General features: G+C 44.7%; 1 protein-coding gene across 1 annotated transcript in view; it reads right to left on the bottom strand.

Annotated features, from left to right (window-relative positions):
- Nucleotides 1-10,267: 10,267 nt before the first annotated feature.
- EIF3J (eukaryotic translation initiation factor 3 subunit J) overlaps nucleotides 10,268-23,346 on the bottom strand; it is a 224,217-nt gene continuing 211,138 nt past the window's right edge. The window contains exon 8 of the mRNA XM_086957911.1: nucleotides 10,268-11,710. Coding sequence (XP_086814037.1) covers nucleotides 11,582-11,710 — 129 coding nt within the window. The 3' untranslated portion in view covers nucleotides 10,268-11,581. The remainder of the gene's footprint in view (nucleotides 11,711-23,346) is intronic.

The following is a 23,346-nucleotide window of genomic DNA, read 5'->3' as shown; positions in this document are numbered from 1 at the left end:
GGAGATGGAGATAATTAAAACTTCCTGTTTGCCTAGTTGTGTGACTGTTTCTTGACGACATGAAAAGCTATCTTTAAATATAATGGCCACTCCACCTCTCTTAGTCGATTGAGATTAATGATTTTGTACCCATTAGGTAGGGCTGCAGTAATATCCGGGGTATTGTGCTCACCGAGCCAAGTTTCCGTAATAAAAGCAAAATCAGGTTTGCTATCCTGTAATATGTCCCATATTTCAATAGAGTGTTTGGGGAGGGACCTTGCATTACGAGGTCAGTCCTTTAGTAGAAAAGACAGGTTCTATTTTTGATTGCCTCTGTCATGTCTATCATTCCATCTGGGTTTGCTTTTTCCCCGAAGAATTTAAGTACACATGATGACATTCCTTCTACAGATAACAGTGTGTTTTTCTCTGCCAATTGTAAGATTACAGAGTCTGGATGCAGAACTTGCATTCTGTAGAAAACAGGCTTTTGTATAGTTCTCACAGAGACACACGCTAAAGCACTTTAATTATCACAGTTTGGATTTCCTTTATATCTTTTAATCATTTGACAGCTCCTATTTGCTAATAACAAACCCCTTATAAAATGGTTTGTCGTTCAAAAAAAATATGTTCGAGCATGCTGTAGCTTTATTTTTTATTCTTCTACAGCACTTCCTGCACACTGCACAGCAGTCTAAATTCCTTAGTAGTTTTGGGCCTTTGAGAATACTGATAATTGCAGCAGCTTTCTGCTCCTCGACTACTGCAATGGTTTTAAAAGTGGGTACATCGGGCCTTTGAGCATCCCAATGTTGGTGGCACCTATATTATCATTTTCTGTCAATTGCATGTTGGGGGAGATTGAATTAACATGATCACCTCCGGAGTAGGAACAGGGTCTCTAGGATAGGCCACATATTTGGCTAGTGGCTCATGCGTAAAATAGATTGTCATTTCCAGGTAAGAGCTTCTGAATCAGGCCACATGGATAATGTTACTTGCGGGTTAGTACATCGAGATTAAGATTCATGCATGGCATCACTTTGTGGGCACCCTTTTAGATGTGTGCACATTAGACTTATAATGCCTGCTTGTGTGCATTAGAATGTCCTTTATGTGTGTACAATCGTTTCATATGTGTGCACATTAGGCTTCTAATGACTGCTGCAGTGGAGAGGAGCAGACCAAAGGGAAGCTTGTACCAGATCAATGGGTTTCCACGTTCTCAATTACAGGCACATGGAGGGAATTGTTTTTGCTTCATCGGGAAGTAGCTTAAGAAGAAACCCCTTAAAGACCTGCGTCCATTCTTGCACAAATCTGGTCAGTTTGAATAGGAAGCAGCGGCAACACCGTCTCCCATAGCAGCAAGTCTGGACACAGACTAGGGGACTGTGCGGGCGGAGTAAATAATTGTTGAAGGGTACTTTATTAGAATAACATCAAGTACTGAGGTGCAGTTTTTGAGAGCAACCAGGTCCCTTCCAGTGATGAAATTTTTCCTATACAACGTACAGGTAAGAAACACCAGTGAGCATTTTATAACTGCTTTAGTTATGAGAGTAACTCCTGACATTTCTGGTTATTTGCAGTAGTCATGTGAGTAAAAATGTGTTTTTCAGTCTCTGCAGATCCTGTCTACTAAATGCCTGTAACAAGTCCGCACTGCCTGTGAGTGCTAGTAGAGCTCGGCATTCGCGCTACAACCGCTGCTGACAGCGTTTGCTCCCACTTCACCATAAAATGTAGCGACCACTACAAAGTAATTGTGTTTTTGTGCAGACAGATGTATTGGTTACTCCACTCTAGTGCCATCCCACCCCCCCACATCCGAGTTTGATAAAATGCAGAGTCCCAGTACAGTGCAGCAGATGCCTTAACCTGCTGGGCTAGGTTGAACGTCATGCTCCACTCCGTGCTATGACTGACCAGAGCACTTCCATGGAGACCCTTCACTTGTTCCTTGTATGTTCCTTTTGGCCTAATGTCCGTCTTTGTGTGTTTTTTTTATAACTCCCTAGTTCATTTTGTTTCGTCTTTTATTACACACTCTGACTGCTTGGGGATCGCAGGAAAAATATTCCTAAACGATTTTAGGAAGTTTAACAGGAAAACAGTTAGTTCAGGGCCAACTGTCCAGCATTAAATTTAGTATTTGCCTTTGATGTGTTTAAAATTGTATTGGGTGTATTAGAATTGTCAAATGGAAATATCTTGTAGGAAAAAGAGTTAGATGTGTTTGCAAGAGAAACACAGTTTTTGGCTTCAATCTACCACTTTACGATACTCCCTCCCCCAAACATGCCAGTGCAGCTGCATTATCGAGCTTTTGTTGTTGATTGTAGGCAGGAGGCAGTTGTTTATATAGCGCCTAATAGTGTGGTTAAGCCTGCTTCTACGTGGCACAAGTTTCGCAAATGGTTAACTGAAGCACAGGGCAGTGGCGCAGCCAGCATCATAACTTGAGTCTGTTGGTACCACAGTGGAACAGTGTTGCACTGAGCATATTAACACCTCTAGTTAGCTGCCTCAATAGTGATGCACCGGTCATCGCTTCCATCTTGTAATGGCAGTGTTTTACAGTGGTATTTGTGGGGTACATCTGTGTTTCGCCATGCATGGTGCGCTCAACCTGTGTTCAACGCCCTGTCTGCATGTATGGCCAACGCCTCAAAGCACTGCACAAAAACATTTTTGATGTGTGAATAGTTTTCGCAGTTCTCTACTCATTTGTAGACTTGCATAAGAGGTGTCTGAAAGAAATGGAGATATGTTTGAGAGCCTTGGAGTGAGAAATTGCTATATTCTCTAAGCGCTAGTATCCAAGAAAATTCATCACCCTGTCAATCATGGTATTGTACATGTTCGCTTGTGGTTATGTCCAGTATGATTAAGAATAGTTGTGCTACTGCGGTACCAGTAAATTGTTGTTCAATTTAGTTCCATATTCACAGAGCATTCTCATTATGGGTCAAACTTCTATAAGGTTTCTTAACTCCCACAACCCTAAACATTAGTATTGATTGAGCTGTTCTTCACATCTTCTGGTTTGCTTGAAAAAGCACCATTTGCCCACTCTTTTTTTCAAAATGTTCTCAGGGGGAGAACCACCCAAACACCCCGTAGGTGGTTCGAGATCGTGCGCGAGCCGCTGTGAAGCGCGACAATTCTTTTACGCTTCACCACTTTCAAATGTCACCACCCGCCCCTGAATAGAAGCCGGCGTCTTCATAATCTTAAGACCTTCCTTCCAAATGAAATCATGATAGGTATAGCCCTGGTGATTTTCCTATACCCCTCTTTAAAATCGTGCAAAAAACAGTCCGGGACTGGGAGTTCAAATCTTGCAGCAGCCCTTTGCATGATATTGTGAAAGCCACCAATGTCCTCAGGTGGAGAGTCAGAGGGTTGCAGCAAAGAAGGCGAAGGCATGGGGATTATGTATTCATCCCACGGATTTCCAGTTGCATTGTCATGAGGCAACTCCATCTTCATCCGAAGAGGAAGTATTCTGATCCTCTTGTGGTGTGGGGTCTACAGTGTGTCTTGGCGACACTGGAATCTGCAGTGGTGGAGGCATAGGTACATCCGCCGGTACAGTTGGAGTGGGCGGTGTAGGCGGGAACCTCTGGCGATAGTCCGCCAACATGGCCTGTAAGTCCTGAATTAAAGAAGGAGGGAGATGACTTGTTTCCTCCGAAGGTGGAGCTCTAAATGGTTGTCTATAAAAAGGTGTAGACAAATCCTCTTGATAGAAATGCTCCTGAATATCCTCTTCATCCTCTTCCTGACATTTTATACTCCATTCTGATGGATTGCGAGCAATCCCAAAGGGACCTTCTTAGTCTCCATCAGATTCCTCCTCTTCAACATATGTTTCCAAAAGGTGCGATGGTAGTAGCGGAAAAATATTAGCATATTCCTGAATGTGACAGGTTTTCAACTGAACATGAGTATGCCACAGGTGAAGCATGAGACACTTAAGGTAAAGCAGGCCAGACTCTTGCAGGTGGAGTCTTGGAAATGACGGGACTTTGTTGATTTAGGCGTCTTAATCAGATGTGTTGAAGGCGGCTGGATCGTTGATGGAATTGCCGTCGACGGGCTCGTCGTTTATGGAATTGTCGTCGACTGGCTCGTCGTTTATGGAATTGCCGTCGACGGGCTCGTCGTCGATGGACTCGTCGTCGACGGTGTTACTGTTGAGGGACTTTGTCGACGAGGCCGCCTTCGACTGAGCTGCTGTTGACTGGGCCGTCAATGGATTCTTCGTCGACGAGGCTGACGTCGACGGGACCGACGTCGACACTTTGATGATCCAGTCGTCGACGGGCTCTTCGACGTCGATGGGCTCTTAGTCGACGATGACTTAGACGTTGAGGGGGTTTAGTCGACGATGGAACTGTCGTCGATGGTATGGTCGTCGACAATGATTTGGGTAAAATGGAAGAACTGTCCTTAGCCCCAGAAGATTTCTTTGAAGAAACCTTGGCTGACACAATAGGTGATGGTATAGCACAAGTAGACACCGTAGCAGAAGAGCTTGAGGTGGTAGAAGTCCGAGACTGTGTGAGAAGACACCAGTGAAACCGTTTTTGCCTGGGCTTTACTCACTGTTTTAGACACTGAAGATCCTGAAGGAGAAGAAGATGAAGAGTCAAGAGGAGGAGAAGATTACCTCCTTTTGGGTTCTGAAGCGCCATGATTTGTGATGTTTTTTCCTCTCAGGAGAAGAGCCATCCCTGGATCTGGCTCTCGTGCTGCAAGTTAAAGCTCTGTCATCATCTGTGGAAGATGATTTGAGCCATAAAACAACCCTCGCTTCCCTGTCCCTGATAGTTTTGGCAGGAAAGGGGCGACAAATCCTACAATCCTTCACAATGTGATGCAGGCAGTAGATGCAGTCTTTATGCTGATCATATACATGGACCCTCTTTTTATCACAGGTCTGCAGGCCTTGAAAAGGGCTTTCTTCTCAGAAATCCTGAAGTGAAAAGTAAAAAAACTGAGTAGGCACTCAGGAAGACTCCCTTCCACACGACGTGCGGTGAAAATCTGAGGAGAACTGCCTCTGCTGGGAAGGTTCTAGAGGGTGCTGACAGCTGATTGGTTGGAACTACTTTCAGTTCTTTTCATATAATGACCTTTTGGGGCCTATAGTCTTGTCAGCACTTCAAATTTTTTTCTAAGGCACTGCTTTTGTATGTATTATTACCGTGGGACTCCCGCCTCAGCGACGGGGAATGATTCAGGCATGGGAATCTATGAATGTTACCCCAATACTGGATAATGTATATTTTTCTTAAATTATAGCCGTCACCTGGTTGTATGTAACAAAAACAATAACATTGTTTGATAAAAAAGGAATATTTGAATTTAACTTTAGTTAATGAGTTGTCCTGCAAAACACAAGCCCTAGATCCAACAGCTGAAGTTCAATGTTGGAAACTGGGTCATTAATTTGGGAGGGGGAGGGGGAAGGGCGCCGATACTAAACTCAAGTAATACTTACAGTGTGGTTCAGGGTGGACAACTAATGTCACTAAATAAACCTGAGCTCAACCACAAGGAAGCTATGGAACAAAGCAGACCGGTTTAACTTCGATGCAATATGTAAAGTATATATGCAGTACTAAAACAGCAATAAAGTCGAAATGCAAAACAAAAAAATACCAAAACAAATTATTTTTCCCCATGTGTTTCACCCAGTACCATGTAAATATGCTCTTTATTTTCAATAAAAAATTACTGAAATAAAAAAAATAAAAAAATAGAGTAAAGGAATAAACAAAATGACGCTGACAGTGATAGAGCACATCTTGGATACAATTACCAGGTTTGTCCTGGCCAAAGGTTTTACCTTCTGAATTTAGACCTTTAAGTTTGAATCCACCACAGGAGTACACTTCTAAAGCAACCCAGGTGAGGCTCACAGGGTGGAAGGCAGAGGCCAACAGGAGAGTCCAGCTGTCACTGGTCAGCTGCAGGAAAGGCCTCTTGTAGCTTGCTGTATCCATGCAACTTTAACAGGAGGTCTGCCATATGATCCTTGGAGTCTACTTCTTTGCGACCTCAAATGAGAGGCGAAGACAGGACCTGCTCTCCCTCTTGTATCCAAGACAGACAGCAGGTCAAGTCTTCTTTTTTTCCTCCACAGATCCAGAAAGTTTTTTAAAGTGGGTGCCTGGAGATGCCACATTTATGACTGACGTGTTAATGGAGGGGATAGACCCTCAAAGATGCTATGACTATTGGGGTAAAGGTTCCCGGGGCTAACAGAACCCAGTTGCACTACAGATCCAACAGCAGCAAAAGCCTTACACCTGGCACTTCAAAATTACCAAATACACTCAAAGCACCTATCTTATATGTAGAAGACAAAAAAGAGCTCCATAAGCTATTAAGCCAAGCCAGCTAAGGAGACCATTTGACATGTAAGCCAAGCCAGCTACATGCACTACCTCTGCATCTCCTGAAAGGTTTGCATTACCTATCGCTTACATGTCAACTGGTTTCCTTAGCATCTACTACAGTTCCAAAGCTCAGCCTTCTGCACAGGCATTTCTCAACTAACAATCGCACTTGTGTACTCTACTTCCATGTCCCATCGCAGCTACACGGGTGGGGTAAAGAGCTGGAGATGCGAGGGGCTTCAAACAGAGGCTTGATGCCTGCTTAAGGGAAACAAGAGGCTTGCAGATTGAAGACCATGGAGCGCTTACAGTTTCAACTACTGCTACAAGCTCTGCTTCATGCTGTAAAGAACAGCTCGCTCTAACAGCAGCCAGTGCATGTCCAGAGAAGGGTGACAACCGAAGTAAAAGAACACCCATCCAGAAACATTTTTTCACGTGCAGCCAGGCAAAACAGACATTTGAATAGGAAAGACAGTGTGTCATGTCACTGAACATATTGGCAAAGAGGTCAACATAGACACAAAAGAGTTCTACTGTTAAAACTTTCTAAGATTTGCACACAAAAAGAGAAAGTTAAAGATCGTGTAATATCAGGAGAATAAAGAGTATAAATGTTGTATCCTGCTTTCAATACAGACATCAAAAATGGAAATATGTAATGCATCGTTATAACCATTTATTTTAATAGAAAATACAACATTTCACATTTACTATTACTACTCAACTCAGTGGAATTTATTTCAACTTTAGAAGAATGAATTAAGCTGCAAAGATTTATGCAAATCACATGCAGATATTTGCAGCAGACACTTAATGCAATTATCTATTTCCCGGTCTGCGAACCTGTGGCTGTTAATTACAAAGGATCTCTGCTACACAGAAGCATGAACCCAATGAGCTAGCTTAGGGTTCAAACATGTGACCTAAATAAATACAATTACCTACAGGTTTCATGCAGTGCGATAGAGAAGCATATTAGGTTTGCTGCTACACTTTGAAAATATTGATAATAAGTGGCATGTAACATAAGGGACACGTGCATGTGGAAGTGTGTGCATGCACTTCAAAACAATTAGCTGCTAAGAGCCACATTGATTCCACTTTCCTCCCCCACCCCCTAAAACACAGGTAGAGATTATCATAGACACAATTTTTGGGCATATATTCTTCTACAACCCAACTCAATGGAAGGCATTTCATCAACGTTCACAGAATATGGCTGGAGAGGATTCATGAAAATCTCATGCATATGTTTGCAATAGACATTTATTGCAATGAACCATTTCCCAGCCTCTAAACTTGTGTCTGTTGATTACAGAGAATCTCTGCAACAGCATAAACTGAATGACCTAGCTTAGGCTTGGCATTGCAGTTTGCAACAGTAAAATGTTCTGAACATCAAGCCCTTACTGAGCTAAGGCACTACTAGCAAAACAATATTAATTATTCTGCTAACTGCAGAATTATGAAATTTACCATGTGTGCATACTAGCAGCTTCATAGAAAGTAGCACGGCAGGCCAGTGGACACAATGGATTTGAAAATTACGCTAATTCAGCATTATGTTCGCAAATTGGCTTTACCAAATAAACTCACAAAATAATTATGGAAATCTGCAATGTGATTGATGGACAATATAACAAGTCTGCTGGCTGATGAATTATGAAAACTAGTGTGTTTTACTAGGCATTATCAAAACTTTTAAAGTGATACTGTATGCAAGTTTGTGCGTAGTATGGAAAACTAAGGTATGCTCACTTGTACATTATGAAACCCATACCTTGAAGGGCGTAGAAACATTTGTTTATGGTGCTCGAGCTTGGCAGAGTAGGGCCTTGTAGCTCAGATATGGAATTTGGACGTAGTGACTTAACATTAGTCATTTAAGCACTATGAAGCTTTGACAAATTCATCTTAAAAATGCACTATTTGCTAGTACATTTCCCAGATATTTACTGAAGGAGAATCCAAAACCTTTGTTGTAAAACCAGCATTTAATCTAGTTTAATAAGCAAAATGTGTGACTAGATATCCCCCAGAAGGTATTGGCGCCAGAAATCATTCGAAGAAGACCCCCTATTATCCTTTGCAAAGTCTTCTTTGTATTTTTCCTGAGTTACTGATGTAATGTACTTTAAAAACATACCTCTTGGCACTAGATATTCCCAAAATTAATTTGGAGGAGACCTCTAAATCCTCACAGCCTACCAACTTTTGCCCACACGTGACAGGTTATCTCTTCAATTTATACCTCTATATGATAAGTCTGTATGGTCTTAATTTAAATTTCTAATATTTTAACACCACATCTAGCTCAATAGGTGTTTTTGAGAGTGTGGCGCTACTGATTGCAGAGATGTTGGATTAGTTGATTCAATGGTATTACACTTTAATGTAAAGTAATGGATGCAATGAACAAACTCGCTAAAGTGATATATCGAATTTGAGTGCATCATCACTAGTCAAGGCCCTCTCTACAGAGGAACACAAGCAACCAACGACCAGATTTACCTTTTCAGCCGGGTCCTGTATGGTTCCAGTGTCACAGTGAGCAGAGGACCTACATCTGGGCACTCTTGGCCACTTACGGTGTTACTCAAAAGGAGATGGGAGGAATGCGTGCAGTTTGGGTTGACTGTTCCTACAGGAGCAGGGCCAAGACTGATTTGTATATGGCTGGAACTAATCTGAAGTGTCTTTGTGGCCAAAGAAAGAATGGGTTGGAATGCTACCTAGAGCGATTTCCAGTGCTTAGGCTATTTGCAAAGGACAAACGAGTAGACTTTTTAAAAGCAACTTGATCAGAACGTCCAAAAAGGATAACCTAACCCCTCCCCCAGAAAAACACTTCAGTGCACAATTTACTCAACTAAAGGAGACCCACTTAAACATAGGTCTCTAATAAAGGCATTATACCAACACAATCAGTTCAAAGTGTTTTAGATGGAGCAGGAACAAATACAATAACTGGTATAGATGCAAAATAGAACACTGTAGTCCCATGATAGCAATGTAAGGTGCAATATAGGTTTTAGATTCTTTCCAGAAAGAGTACCCCACTTCACACAATAGACTCCTTCAAAGGCGATTGCCTTTTTCCATTCCAACATAATATGTAATATACTGACCTTCATAACACTCCAGCACACACTGAACTGTATTCTCCGGTACATCACTTTCACCTACTTTAGCAGAATGCTCAATTACACACCAAAGTGATGTGAGAATACATTGTTACTATGTCTTTTTATATCTCCTCCAGTCCAATTCAACGTAATGGATGGTTCATGTAAAGAAAATAAACCACAAGATGCAAGCACAACTATTGTAGGACCCCCTGGACAGTTTCCAACTTCTTACTGTTAATTTAATGTGAAGCAGTCATACATGTGATCTCATTTCTGACCCAGGGATGCACTTAAACACTCACAGTGAAGGACCCTGCATGGAGAGCACTTCGGGAAAATATCTGCTGTTACTCAAACCACATTTTCAGTTTTAAGCCATTAGTTACTGCAATAGTATTTAACACCATTAGAGGACCGCCCCTTCCGCAAACGAGAGGACCATTAGAGTGCCATGGTGTCAACCACAACCTGCTTTTTTGATCCGTCAAACACTTGCCACCATTTTCAGTGGCTTTTCAAATTAGTCACGGTATTGCATCCAAAAATCAATGTACACCATAATAAAAATAGGCCTCAATATTTTATCAGGTGGAATTACTCCGTCTCTAACAAACTTGCGATTGACACATTAGCTGCTTATATATAACTTGATGGCTATTACTACACATTTCTCGAAAGTAGTAACGTCCAGTCGTTTATAGGACTATCTTAAAATAATCTCTAAACACTGCAAAAAGGTCTTCACAATAGTAATTTTATTAAATTAGTTGCTTTATAAAACACTGCAGAAGTCATAATTGTTAACATAACAATTTAGCCAATCGTAGTAACTTGCCATTTGTTAAGCGTGTCCCATGAGAAAAGAGTTGGCAGGGTGGGGAGAAGGACTTTTTAAAAGAAGCCAGCAACAAGGCAACATTTCCCCTACAGCATTTCAGCAGCTCTCAAAGAAGGCAATACCTTCACAGATGCAGACCTGCTGAGCGGTCAGCACAATGCAAAAACACATCGGCTAACTCTGCACAAGCAACATCCAGTGCTCTTTGCAATGAAAGAGCAGTCCCCTCTGGCTCACCCATACAATGGAGCAGAGACCAAGTCCAAAGTTATTGATCGAACAGTTGGTGAAGAAGTCTTAGACAGTAACCAGCACCCCTCTCCCCAGTACAATTAAAATCTGGAACTCCAGTACTAAGGCAATATATGATGAAGTAATACTAACGACTCAAGCCTGGTCATACACATTCCAAATTGCCATTGTGTGCAATGGAGGTGTCCAAAGTCCCTTCTGAGGAGGTAGGGTAGAGGACTACATTCCGGAATGGTGTTGATAGGAGTCCAACTTGCCATCACTCTCCAATCTAATGTCAAATCTGGTCAGCCAGCAAAACGGTCTCAAAACCTTCCTTGACTGCTGCGCCTTCAGAGGAAAGCGCCAATGGACTGTGGAAGGTGTAGGGGGAAAACAAAATAGCTAAAAATGCAATATTTGGACACTATTCGGCTCAATTACCTACTTTGGAATTCCTTTCTCTGGTTGCTACGAATTAAACACAGGGTCTGTGCTGCACAACATTCACTTTGTTCAGCCGATGCTCCAGTGAACTTATAACCTCATTTAACAGAGTGGAGGTGTACTCTATCAGAAGGACAGATGTAGGACCGCTCAGCAGCAAAGGGATATGACTCCCAAGAGACAGAAAACTTTCCACAAGTTCATTTTTGGTGATTCTAACAAATTATGTCCAGATCATTCCTTGTCTGAAGTGCATCCTGAGAGGCAGAGGTGATAAGAGGCATTTTTGTCAGGGAATAACCCACTGGCACCAAAGGGTCCAGATTTTCCAATAAGCAAACCTGAACACGAAAACACCCAACAACTCCTGGAGCTGTCCCCTCTAGATGCCATGGGGTTAACAGGCTGCATCGGGACACAGGTGTAGCATTCTGCAAATCCATTGAGCAAAATGGAAGATTTGCTACATGGTGTAAACGGGTCGAGGGCAAACAAGAAAAGAAAACCAAGAAAAAAGATAGCTGGTTTCGAGGCCGTCACATAAAATCTTCATATTCTCGTGCATAGCCAGCATCGTACCCGCCATAATCTGCAAGGTCGTCTTTCATGTTTGCTTTGAAACCTCCTCCAGGCAAAACACCTTTTTTCTTCTTTTTTGCTTTGTTCTGTTGACAGAAAAATATGAATATATCTATAAATAAAATACAAATTCAGTACTATGAATATTCATCTTACAGCAAACAGGGCAAGCTGCTTGTAATCAAACCCTTCCAAATTGGTATTTTCACTGAACTCAAACACTGAATAGTGTTGCATTTATGGAGGATCACAGAATCCTTTGTAAAATATATATATTTTTTAAATACCTATCTAAAAGCATAATTTGTTAACCAATTCAAAATAAAGATTTTCTGATAAGTTAAAATGTTAATTTTCACTCTCCAAATTAAAAGCCTACTTGAATATGCATGTGATCCTTTCCTGGGGCAGTCTCCAAGGTAGGAGTACATCTCTTACCAAGAATGAAGGAGGAGTGTTTCAATTTTTGGTAGACTCACTGTTCTGAGTGTAGGTGCAATATGAACTTAGGAAGATAAAGATAGCGGAGACTTCATGAAGTCTCCACCGATGGAGTGTCTGTGCAACATCAAAGCAGATGTCATGATTTTGAAGTTTAAGACTGCTTGTATCCAGATTGAAGAGGCCTTGAAAGTAAATGCTTTGATACCCAGTGTCTTGTGGGTGAGCAGAAATTGAGAGGATCAGGTTTCTCAGTAAGCACTGCACGAGGATCAACTAGGCTCTAATTTTTTTTTTTTTAAAAAGGTTTTTACTAAAAACATCCTGCCATTGTAGGTCTTTTTAGCAAGCCATACAGAAATGCCAATTACTTCTAAATTACAAGTATAGTACTTAAACAGTGATGGCATGGTGTCCATGAGAACGAGGAAGAAGATCAAACAATTTTCTTGGGCATAAAGATTATGGAATTGTCAGAGTACACCAAAAGATGGGAATGGTGCAATCCGAATCAATTTACATTAAATTATCCCAAAAACATGTGAAACAGTCTGGGAAGGAAGAGTAAGAAACAGGTGAAGGTCAGCACTCAAAAACTCTCATCCACAGAACAGAAAGGGAGATGTCTTTTCAAATGCTACTGCAGTGAATCTTAAGACACAAGGAACATTTTATTTAGCTTTAAGTAGCTTTTCATAGCATGCAGAGCTGTACATTCATTTGATTTACATACTCCTGCCACCTAAAGTTTGGCTTGGACACAACTTTCTTGCCAGCTTCCAGGGAGTTCAGTGGGAGCATGTGAATTTACAACAGTATACGCTACAATCCAATGGATACAGGGTAACATTTTCCATTTACAACATGTGATGCTGTAGATGGAAATGTTCTGCATCGACTGTAAGGAATATGCTACTTACCTATATGCATCTGTTCTTGGCATGTAGGGTTGCTGACATTCATATCTGTGCATAGATCGCCGCCTAGTGTTGGGTCCGGATGATAGCACTTAGTTGTCTTGGAAGAGTCTTCGAAGTATCACGAGATAGGTGACTCCTCCCCTGGACTAGTGCGCATGGGCATCTTCTCCATCCTCAGATTGTTTTTCGCCATTGTGGCAGAGATGGAGATAAGTAAAGAAAGATGGCCATGCCAGAGATAATGCTGCAGCTGCGACAGGCACCGGGGAGGAGGGCGGGCAATATGAATGTCAGCAGCCTTACATGCCAAGAACAGATGCATACTGGTAAGTAGCATATTCCGTTTGAGGCATGTGGGCTGCTGAATTCATATCTATGCATAGACTGTATAGCAGTATCTCCTCTAGCGGTGGCTACCTGTGCCAGCTGCAGCAGTTTGAAAAAGAGTTTTGAGGACAGCCTGGCCTACAGCAGCTTGCTGTTTTGCTTGTACGTCTACACAGTAGTGTTTTGTGAAAGTGTGTATGGTGATCCATGTGGCTGCCTTACAGATATCTTCAAGAGGAATATTTCCTAGGAAAGCCATGGATGCCCCCATTTTCCTTGTAGTGTGTGCTCTTGGGGGGACGGTTAAAGTGCGTTTTGCCTTTTGATAACATATTTGAATGCATTTAACTATCCATCTGGCTATTCCTGATTTTGAAATAGGATTTCCTTTGTGTTGTGGTGCAAAAACAACAAATAGTTGTTTTGTTTTCCTAAAAGATTTAGTTCTGTCCACATAATAAAGTAGAGCTCTTTTTACATCTAATGTGTGTAAGGCTCTAAGCTACTGACTGTGGATTTTGAAAGAAAACTGGCAGTTCTATAGATTGATTGGTATGGAAATTGGATACAACCTTAGGCATGAACTTAGGGTTGGTTCTAAGAACCACCCTGTTGGCATTTACCTGCATGAAAGGTTCTTGAATTGTTAGTGCTTGTAATTGGCTCACTCTTCTGAGTTAGGTAATGGCAACCAAGAATGCAACCTTCCACCTTAAGAATTGTAGTTCACATGAGTGTAGAGGTTCGAAAGGAGGACCCATAAGTCTGGTAAGTACTATATTTAGATTCCAGACTGGGGAATGGGGGTGCCTTGGAGGGATCACCCTTTTCAAACCCTCCAAGAAGGCTTTGATTGCTGGTACTCTAAACAGTGAAAGGTGTTGTCTGTTTTGAAGGTATGCTGCTATAGCAGCGAGGTGTAGTCGTATAGCAGTTACATCTTTGTAGATGCAGCAGGTAACATATAATGTTTTGTATGGAAGCGTCTAAAGGGTTGATTTTGTTATTGTTGCAGTAAATAACAAATCTCTTTCATTTAGCTGCATAGCAAGCTCGTGTGGTTGGTCGTCTTGCCTCCCTAAAGATGTTCATGCAATCTGGGGGCAAGTTAAGGTATCCAAACTCTAAGACCTCAGGAGCCAGATCGCTAGGTTTATCTGATTGGGATCTGGGTGTCTGATTTCTCCATGGTTCTGAGTTAGAAGATGGGGTGCAAGGCACAGTCTTTGATGAGGAACTACTGAAAGTTCCAGGAACATTGTGTACCACGTTTGTCTCGCCCATGTGGGAGCAACTAGGATTAGCGTGAGTGAGTTGTCGCAGTTTGCGTGCCACCAGCGGTGCTGGGGGAAAAGCGTACGCAAATCTGCCTGACCAGTTCATCCATATCGCATTGCCCTGTGACAACGGATGTGGGAATCTGGCGGCAAAGTACTGGCATTTGAAGTTTTCTTTTGTGGCAAACAGGTCTATTTATGGGTGACCCCACTCTTTGAAGAATGGCTGGAGAACTTGGGGATGTATCTCCCATTCGTGTAGTTGTTGGCTGTGCCTGCTGAGCAGGTCGGCAATCTGATTGTCCTTCCCTGGAAGGTGTTCTGCTAGGAGAAAAATGTTTTTTGGAATCGCGCACTTACATATGCTTTGTGCCAGATGGGATAACTATGGAGAGTGCATTCCTCCCAGTTTCTGGATATAGTACATTGCGGTCATGTTGTCCGTCCGGATCAACAACGTCTTGTTGTACAAGTATTTTTGAAATGCTTTTAGGGCTAGAAGCAGTAGTTTCTGTCCTGTAACTCCAGTTCTGTAGTAGGGGTATCTCTGTTATAGTCATAATCTAGTGAATAGTCCCGCCCATGTGCGTGGACCCCGGAGCAATCAAAAATAATCTCTTAAAGTGTCGAAAAAATGCAGAACTGCACAGACACTTGAGAGAATTTAAAGACAGATAATGCAGCCTATAAACAGGCTACACTGTCCAGTACTTCAACTAGAAATTCCACCAAAAATCCACAAACAGCAAAGCCTGTCAAGATTTCCCTTGCCTTAGCAGCAAAAACCCTCTGGAATGATAGAGAGGAAGACATGGACAGACAAGCCCCATAGGCTGCCATTATGTGGCTCAAAACAGGATACTGTGCCTTTAAGAGAACTTTCCAGAACTTCACAGTATCCCAGAATACACTGCAGGTCCCTTTTACTTTCAGTTCTTTTTTCCGGCTCCTGCAAGCAGGACCCTGGAGCATTGAGCTCTCCCTTCTTACGGGTTTTTTGGTGATTTTTCACTAGTTTTCTCATAGTTAAGTTCTTTGTTGTACTTTAGTGCCTTTCTCCTTGGTTCTTGCACTCTGTTTTTTTGTCGAATATGCCTGCATTATTCGATAAATGCCCGGAGTGCTCCAGGAAGAAGGCCAAATCGGATCCCCATGAGGTGTGTATCCTCTGCCTTTCTTCACATGTCCCAGAGGATTGTGTGATCTGTCAAGGCTTCTCTGGCAGGACCCTGAAGGACAGGAAGAAGATCAGACTTCAGGGCCTCGAGGAAAGAAGATTGAAGGCACAAGGTGAATCTGGAGGGGCTTCTTCTGTCCATACTGAGGCCTCTGAGGGCTCCCCAGGGGCAGGAAGGCCAGCAAACTTCACCATTCTCCGCCTGGGTCGATTGCGCCCACTACGGCGTCAAGAGGAATGACTACGGTTTGTTCCCCATCGTCTGAGTCTAAACGACGTCGAGGGATGTTACAAGACCATCGAAGTCCCCGGTGACTGTTTCATCGTCGTCAAGGTCGGCGTCGAGCGATCGTCGACAGGCCAGGCGTCGGCGCTCGCCGTTGAGGCGAGATCGCCATTGGCCGTCGGCGAAGAGGAAACGTTAGTCGCCGAGGTCTTCGTCGTCAAGGTCGCCGTCAAGGCACATGTCGCCGTCGAGGCGCAGGTTGCCGCCGAGGCGCAGAAGGTCGCGAAAGAGACGCTCGACGTCAAGGGGCCGGCGCTCGCCGTTCTTCGACGTCGAAGAGAGGTAGAAGGAGGCCTGACGCCGTGGGAAGTCCGCCAGCGTCCCAGACTGGTAGAGAAGGAGGTTCGCCGGGCTCGGTGTATCACGAGGTGTATACCCCGTCAGGGAAGGTGACTCCACCTCCTCCATTGCCGAGGGGTCCCCCTCCGAGGAATCCTACTCCTCCATTGCCTCGACCGCAAACTGGGTCAAGGTTGCCAGTGAAGCCGCCTCCGGTTCCACCGAGGTCGACCTAGTTGCCTTTTCTTCCTACGCCTCCCAAGGGTACGCCTAAACCGAAGGCCCCGTCCAAGCCCAAGTCACCTGCTCCGGTCGATCCGGTTGATCGTCCTCGGCCGAGGAGGTCACGTTCACACTCCGGACGGAGAGGAAGATCAAGGAGTCGTCATAGATCCTCCACCAGATCAAGGCGTCGCCATAGGAGGCGGGGGTCTAGGTCCCGCACGGACTCTTCCAGGACCCGTTCCTACTCGCCGACCTTATCGGACTTCTCCGAGACCAGGGTTTCCCCAGTGGATGACATTGCCACTTTCCAGGAGGTTCTCCTGAGAGGGGCTGCAAAGTTGGGTATCGCTGTGACGGCTCCTACACCTTCTACAGCTGTGGGCTTGGAGAATCCCAAAGAGAAGAAGTCCTACCGGCCGTTCCAAAGACGGTACGGTGCACAAGGAAGAAGACGGGGGCAGTCTTCGGGACAGCAGCAACAACAGCAGCAGTTCTGGAGACCCTTCCAAAAACGACAGAAGGTTAGAGGGGGACAGCAGTCCTCTACTGCGAACAAGGGCTCGGCCAGGTCTCGACCCTGAGCGGTTACTTCCCCTTCACCCATTACCTGCTCCGGTGGGGGGGAAGCGTTCAATTTTTTTCTGGCAGAGTGGAGAAAAATTACTCAGGACAAGTGGGTGCTGAATATTGTTTGCATTGGATACAGTCTTAGGTTCATCAGCCCTCCTCCAGCGATCCCTCCGGTCAGCTCGCAGTATCAACTGCGTGAGCTCCAGGCGGAGGCCGATATCCTGTTAAGGAAAAGGGCAATAGAAGACATACCTCTGTCTCAAAGAGGAAGAGGTCTGTACTCCCGGTTCTTCCTGGTTCGCAAGAAGGACCAGAACGAGTTCAGGACCATTATGGACTTGCGGCAGGCAAACAAGTGGATTCGCAGAGAAAAGTTTTGCATGCTGTCGTTGCATCAGATTTATCCTCAGTTGCAACAGGGAGACTGGCTTTGTGCAATAGACCTACAGGATGCGTACTTCCATGTGCCCATCGCGTGCAAACACAGGAAGTTTCTGCGATTTCAAGTCGGCACCAATCATTATCAGAACACAGTGCTGCCATTCGGGCTGAAATATGCGCCCAGAAAACATTCTCGAAGTGTATGGCAGTGGTAGCGGCACACCTACGGAAGAACAAGGTGTTTGTCTACCCATACCTGGACGATTGGTTGATCAAGGCCTCCTCTTTCTCGGAAGCTCAAGCACACTTCCAGTAGACATGCGTTCTCTTGAACAAGTTGGGGTTTGCCCATCAACATGTCCAAGTCTGTCCCGATCCCGGTCCAGTGCATTCAGTACTTGGGAGCCACCATCAATGCGCTGTCAGCAAGCGTGTCCCCTTCAGAGGAGCGACGGTGATCAATCCTTCGGAAGGCTCAGCCTCTTATGACCTCTCCATCTACAACAGTGAGGACGGTGTCTTCTCTACTGGGGTCGATGGCCTCTTGTACCTTCCTCACTCCTCATGCAACACATGAGACCTCTGCAGGAGTGCTTGGAAAACCAATGGGATCAGAGGAAAGGATCTTGGGACGACCAGATAAGACTGTCTCTGCATGCTCTTCAGTCTCTGAAGTGGTGGTGTTCAGCGGAGAATCTCCTCAGAGGGGTTCCCTTCCACACGGACATTCCTACACAGACTATCGTGACGGACGCCTCTCCACGGCTGGGGAGCGCATTCGGGAGACTTAGATTCAAGGAACGTGGGCTCCGATGGAGTCCACATATCACATCAATTTCCTGGAACTCTGAACTGTTCACTTGGCACTAAAGGCCTTTCATCCGTCCTTCCAGACCAACTCTCTGCTTGTACAGACTGACAATACGACCACGATGTATTACCTCAACAAGCAGGGGGGCTCGAGATCACGCACCCTGTCTCGGGAGGCACAGACGATCTGGCACTGGCTTCTGGCCAGAGGATGGACGATAACGGCTACCCATCTACCAGGTGTGCAGAATGTTCAGGCAGACTCACTGAGCAGACTGATTCAGGAAAACCACGAATGGGTCATAAACGACTAAGTACTAGAAGTCTTCGAAAGGTGGGGGACTCCAGACGTAGATCTGTTCGCCACCGCCGAAAACAGCAAATGCCGAGACCTCGCCTCCAGGTACTACAAGCAAGGGACGCTGGGGAATGCGCTATGTGTCAACTGGTCGAACAGCTTTGTGTACGCTTTTCCACCCATTCCCCTGATTCCAGCGGTGCTCATCAAGCTGTCCCAGTCCAGGGCACGGATGATCCCGATTGCCCCGGAATGGCCCAGACAGTGGTGGTTCACGGATCTGCTTCACCGGTGTCTCCTTCCGCTCAGGCCGGACCTTCTCTCGAAGTTCGGGGGGCAGATGTTACACCCCAACCTCTCGTCTTTGAGTTTGGCGGCATGGCTCCTGAGGTACCGAACGAGCACAATACCGTCGAAGTCGAAGGCCTTTTGAAAAGTTTTGTTTTCGATTCCGAAGTTGGAGTATAGAAGTTAGCATCCGAACCCAATGGCGGAAAAAAAACAATCGGAGGATAGAGAAGATGCCCATGCGCATTGTAGTCCGGGGAGGAGTCACCTATCTCGTGATACTTCGAAGACTCTTCCAAGACCACAAAGTGCAATCATCCGGACCCAACACTAGGCGGCGATCTATGCACAGATATGAATTCAGCAGCCCACATGCCTCGAACAGCAGTTTCCGCCTTAGCAATGGGTAGTGGCCAGTTCATGCAAATGTTAGAACAATGTTCTTAACACGGTTTGGTCAACCATGGCCTATTGATGGGGTAGTTTGTACCCACGGTAGTGCTTTGTAAAGGTGTGCTGTGTAGACTAAGAAGCTGCCTTGCAGATATCTGCTATTGGGATGTTCTCTAGGAAGCCCATGGTATGCCTCGCGCCTCTTGTTTGCATGGAGTTTGCCCTTGGAAGGACAGCAAGTAAAATGTTTAATTTTATAGCAGAAAGTTTTGATACACTTGGCAATCCATCCTGAAGTACCTGCATTGGAACGGAGGTGATCTTTGTGGTGTTTATCTAAAGTTACTAAGCGTTCCGTAGGACGTAGTCCTGCCAACATATAACAAGCGCTGCCTGATGTCTAAGAGATGTAATGTCCTTTCTGCTACAGAATCTGGTTGTAGAAAGAAAACAGGAATCTCAATCTGGTTTATGTGGAAAGATGAGACTACGATGCAGAAAATGACCTTGGATTAGTTGTAAGTACTAATCTGTATTATACACCTCAATGAATGATTTGAATACAGAGTGCTTGTAATTTAGTGAAGTGTCTGAGGAAGGTTATTGTTACTAAGAAAACCACTTTACAGTGAAGAAACTGTAGGTTGAAAAAGGAGAGGGGGTTCAAATGGTTGACCCATAAGCCTTGTGAGAACTATGTCAGGGTTACAGAGGATTAAGGATTTTTTTTGGGGGGGCGATTAGGGATTTTGAAGAGCAATGAGTATTCTCCATTTTTCTCATATTGCTGTAATAGCGGTCTGCTAAGTGAAGGTCTAATGAGGTATATGCATTATCTGTCATTTGATGTTGTAAAAGGTAGCAATGTCATTTTGAACGCTGATTCAACAGTGGACAAATCTCTTCGACTTGCCTGCATTACATGCATGAGTGGTAGATCTACGAGCTGTAAACTCTTGACAGCCATACTTTAAGACCTCAGGTGCCAAAAAGCTAGGATGAGCTGTTAGGGGTTTCTGTGCCTAATTTGGCTGTGTTGAGTGAGAAGGCGTGGCCTGATCGGTAGCTTCGTGGGGACTGATGGACATCTACAATAGCATTGAGTAGGAGGGCTGCCTGGTCTAGGTAACTAGGATGAGGGTCATGAACACTGCTTCACCCCCCCCTTCCAATGGGTTAAATGGGAGACAAGGCAAAGCTTAGGCAAGCATCCATCCAGGACTGATTGATCCACAGTACATTACCCGTGGACTTCATGAATTCTGCCTAGCGGGTCCTCGAAGTTGCTTTCCATACACATTTATACACACAAATACACAAAACTATATTGTATACACACACACATATTCATACATACACACACACACAAGAATCCTAAGTAATTATTGGTTAAAGAATGCCAAAACTGCATTTAATTGTTAATTTAAAATAACACATTTAACATTTCTGTTAGACGGAACTTGAACACCTTAAATTTCACAACTTATTCTTTGACAGGAAACCGGCAAGGGGATGCAAAGCACGGTTAGCCAATCAGCTGCATTAAGAACAGAACTGTGCCTTCAAGACCGCCTCAAACCCATCATGCCCCACAGGTGACAGGCCAAGAACGAACCAAGAAAATATTTGCGGATAATAATCATATCACAGCTGTTGCATAACGTATTCTTCCAGGGAGGATTGCTTATGCCTTTGATGAGCATTCATCTGCAAGAGAACTAGGATTACAGGCAAGTAACTTATCCTTCTCTTTAAGGGGATACTCATCAATAGTGATAAACGCTAAATAGAATAGCAAGTCCATCCCCCATGCCTGTGGGCAAATACACAAATCAGCTGTTAGCAGCTAAGGGCATATTACCCAAACAGATTCCTTACCCCTTGTAGAATGAGCTTTAGACCTACAATGAAGGAGTTTGTTAGATAACTGGTAAGCAAGGGAGATGCAAGAGACTATCCAACTCGAGATGGTTTGCTTGTAAGAAGGTAATCCAGTGAGCACTGAACCATAATTAAAACAAATGATCGGATTTTCTTATCTGTTTGGTTGTGTCAAGGTAAAACTTCAGAACCCTTTTAAGATCGAGGGAGTGTAAAGCCCTTTCTGGTGGTGTGGAAGGGTTTGGAAAAAACGTGGGAAGAATAATGGTCTGATTGATATGGACAACAGAGATGACCTTAGACTAAAAAAAGAGTTTCTTTTTATAACCCCCGTTTGAATGGAAAATCAAATAAGGCTCTTAAGCACAAAAAGCCTAGATTTCACAGACTCTGCGTGCAGAAGTGATAGCCACTATGAAAGAGGTCTTCCAGGAAAGGATCACTGTATGACTCCGCGGCCAGGCTTGCTTACAGGACGTCTGTTAAAGCTTACCATCGTGACATCCTCCTTGAAAAAAAAGGTTATTTTGCAAAGAGGATTGAGACTGCAAAGAGATTTTTACTATTGTGAGGGAATGCCCCACGCACGAATTCGACCAAGGCAGCTCCTTCGGAGCCGTGGGTAAGTGCCCTTGCCAACTTTTTCACCACCAAGATAAAATCGATCCAGGACTCTTTCCCCCTGAGGGCGGCTGGATTATCTCCCAGCACTGAGGGTGGATCAGATTTAACAGCTTGTTCGGATCCGGTTTTGGCAGACTTTCCGCCACTCTCAGTTTCCTAGTCTTTGGAACTTATGGCCAAACTTAAATCTGGATCGCCTCTTGACCCGTGCCCTGCCAAATTTTTGGCGAAAGTGGCGGAAGTCATTAATCCTCTGGTGAATCCCATTCTGAATCTTTCCTTGAATGGGGGGGGATCATTCCTCTACTCAAGAACCCTGGTTTAGATCCCGAGGCTCTTGCCAACTACAGGCCCATCTCTCTCCTGCCTGCTTTTGCTAAGATCTTGGAGAAGCATGCGCACATTGTGCTCTCCAACTTTCTAGAATCCCACAATTTGCTGCATTCCACCCAATCCGGCTTCCGTACCAACTTAAGCACCGAAACAGTTCTTTTGGAAGTGTCGGAGGCAATCAAGGAGGTACTGGATTCAGGAGGCAAAGTAATGCTTGTGATGCTCGACCTGTCGGCGGCTTTTGACACCGTCCCCCATGAGGGTCTCCTCGCCAGACTTCATGAGATCGGTCTGAGGGGGACGGTGCTCAGCTGGTTTAGATCTTTTTTGGCTGGCAGCCGACAAACGGTCTGGGCCTCCCCTTGCTCTGCCGTGATGCCGCCATTGGGAGTCAGAGTCCCGCAGGGCTCAGTGTTGAGCCCGACTCTTTTCAACATCTTCATGACCCCTCTGGCGGCACTGGCGGAGTCTTTTGGGGCCCAGATCGTATCCTATGCCGATGATATCCAGCTCCTCTTTACGTGTGGGAAAGGAGCAGATTTTTACGGAGAGAGTATCCGCGGGTGCCTCGGGGCTGTTTTTAACTGGTTCCAGCTTAACAGCCTAAGTGCAACTCAGATAAATCTGAGGTACTCTTCTTCGGTTGCCGGTCGGACCCAGATTGGCAGAAATGGTGGCCTGTCAACATGTTTCCTCCAGCAGGCTCTTCCCAGCTAGCCAAGAATCTGGGGATCAAGATCGATAATGGCCTGACGTTGAAATCACAGATCCTGGGCCTAACGGTTACATGCTTTGGCCTCCTCAGGATGCTCCGCAAATTTTTTCCTCTGCTCCCGGAAGATCATAGGAAGATCACGGTTCAGGCCTTAATTGGCTCGAGATTGGACTTAGCTGGTCTCGGCTTATCTCGGCTTGCCGGAGTATGTCTTACAACGGCTGCAGGTGGTCCAGAACTCGGCAGCACAGGCCATTTTTGGCCTCTACGGGCGAGCCAGTACCTCCGGCCTCTTGCAGTCACTTCATTGGCTGCCTATCCGGAAGCGGATAGTTTTTAAGGCCTTGACCTTGGCCCACAAGGCTCTTCACGCTTCTGGAGCGAAATATCTCCAAAAGAGGCTAGCCTTCTACCGTCCTGCCCGATCCCTGAGATCCGAGTCTCTGTTCCTTGCCGTGGTCCCTCGAGTAAAAAGGGCACGCATTGTGGGGCCGATC

This window comes from Lissotriton vulgaris, chromosome 2_1, assembly GCF_964263255.1.
Source record: "Lissotriton vulgaris chromosome 2_1, aLisVul1.2, whole genome shotgun sequence".
In the NCBI taxonomy this organism is placed as follows: Eukaryota; Metazoa; Chordata; class Amphibia; order Caudata; family Salamandridae; genus Lissotriton; species Lissotriton vulgaris.
Note: the sequence above shows the minus strand (reverse complement) of the source record. Positions and strands in the feature narration are given on the sequence as shown.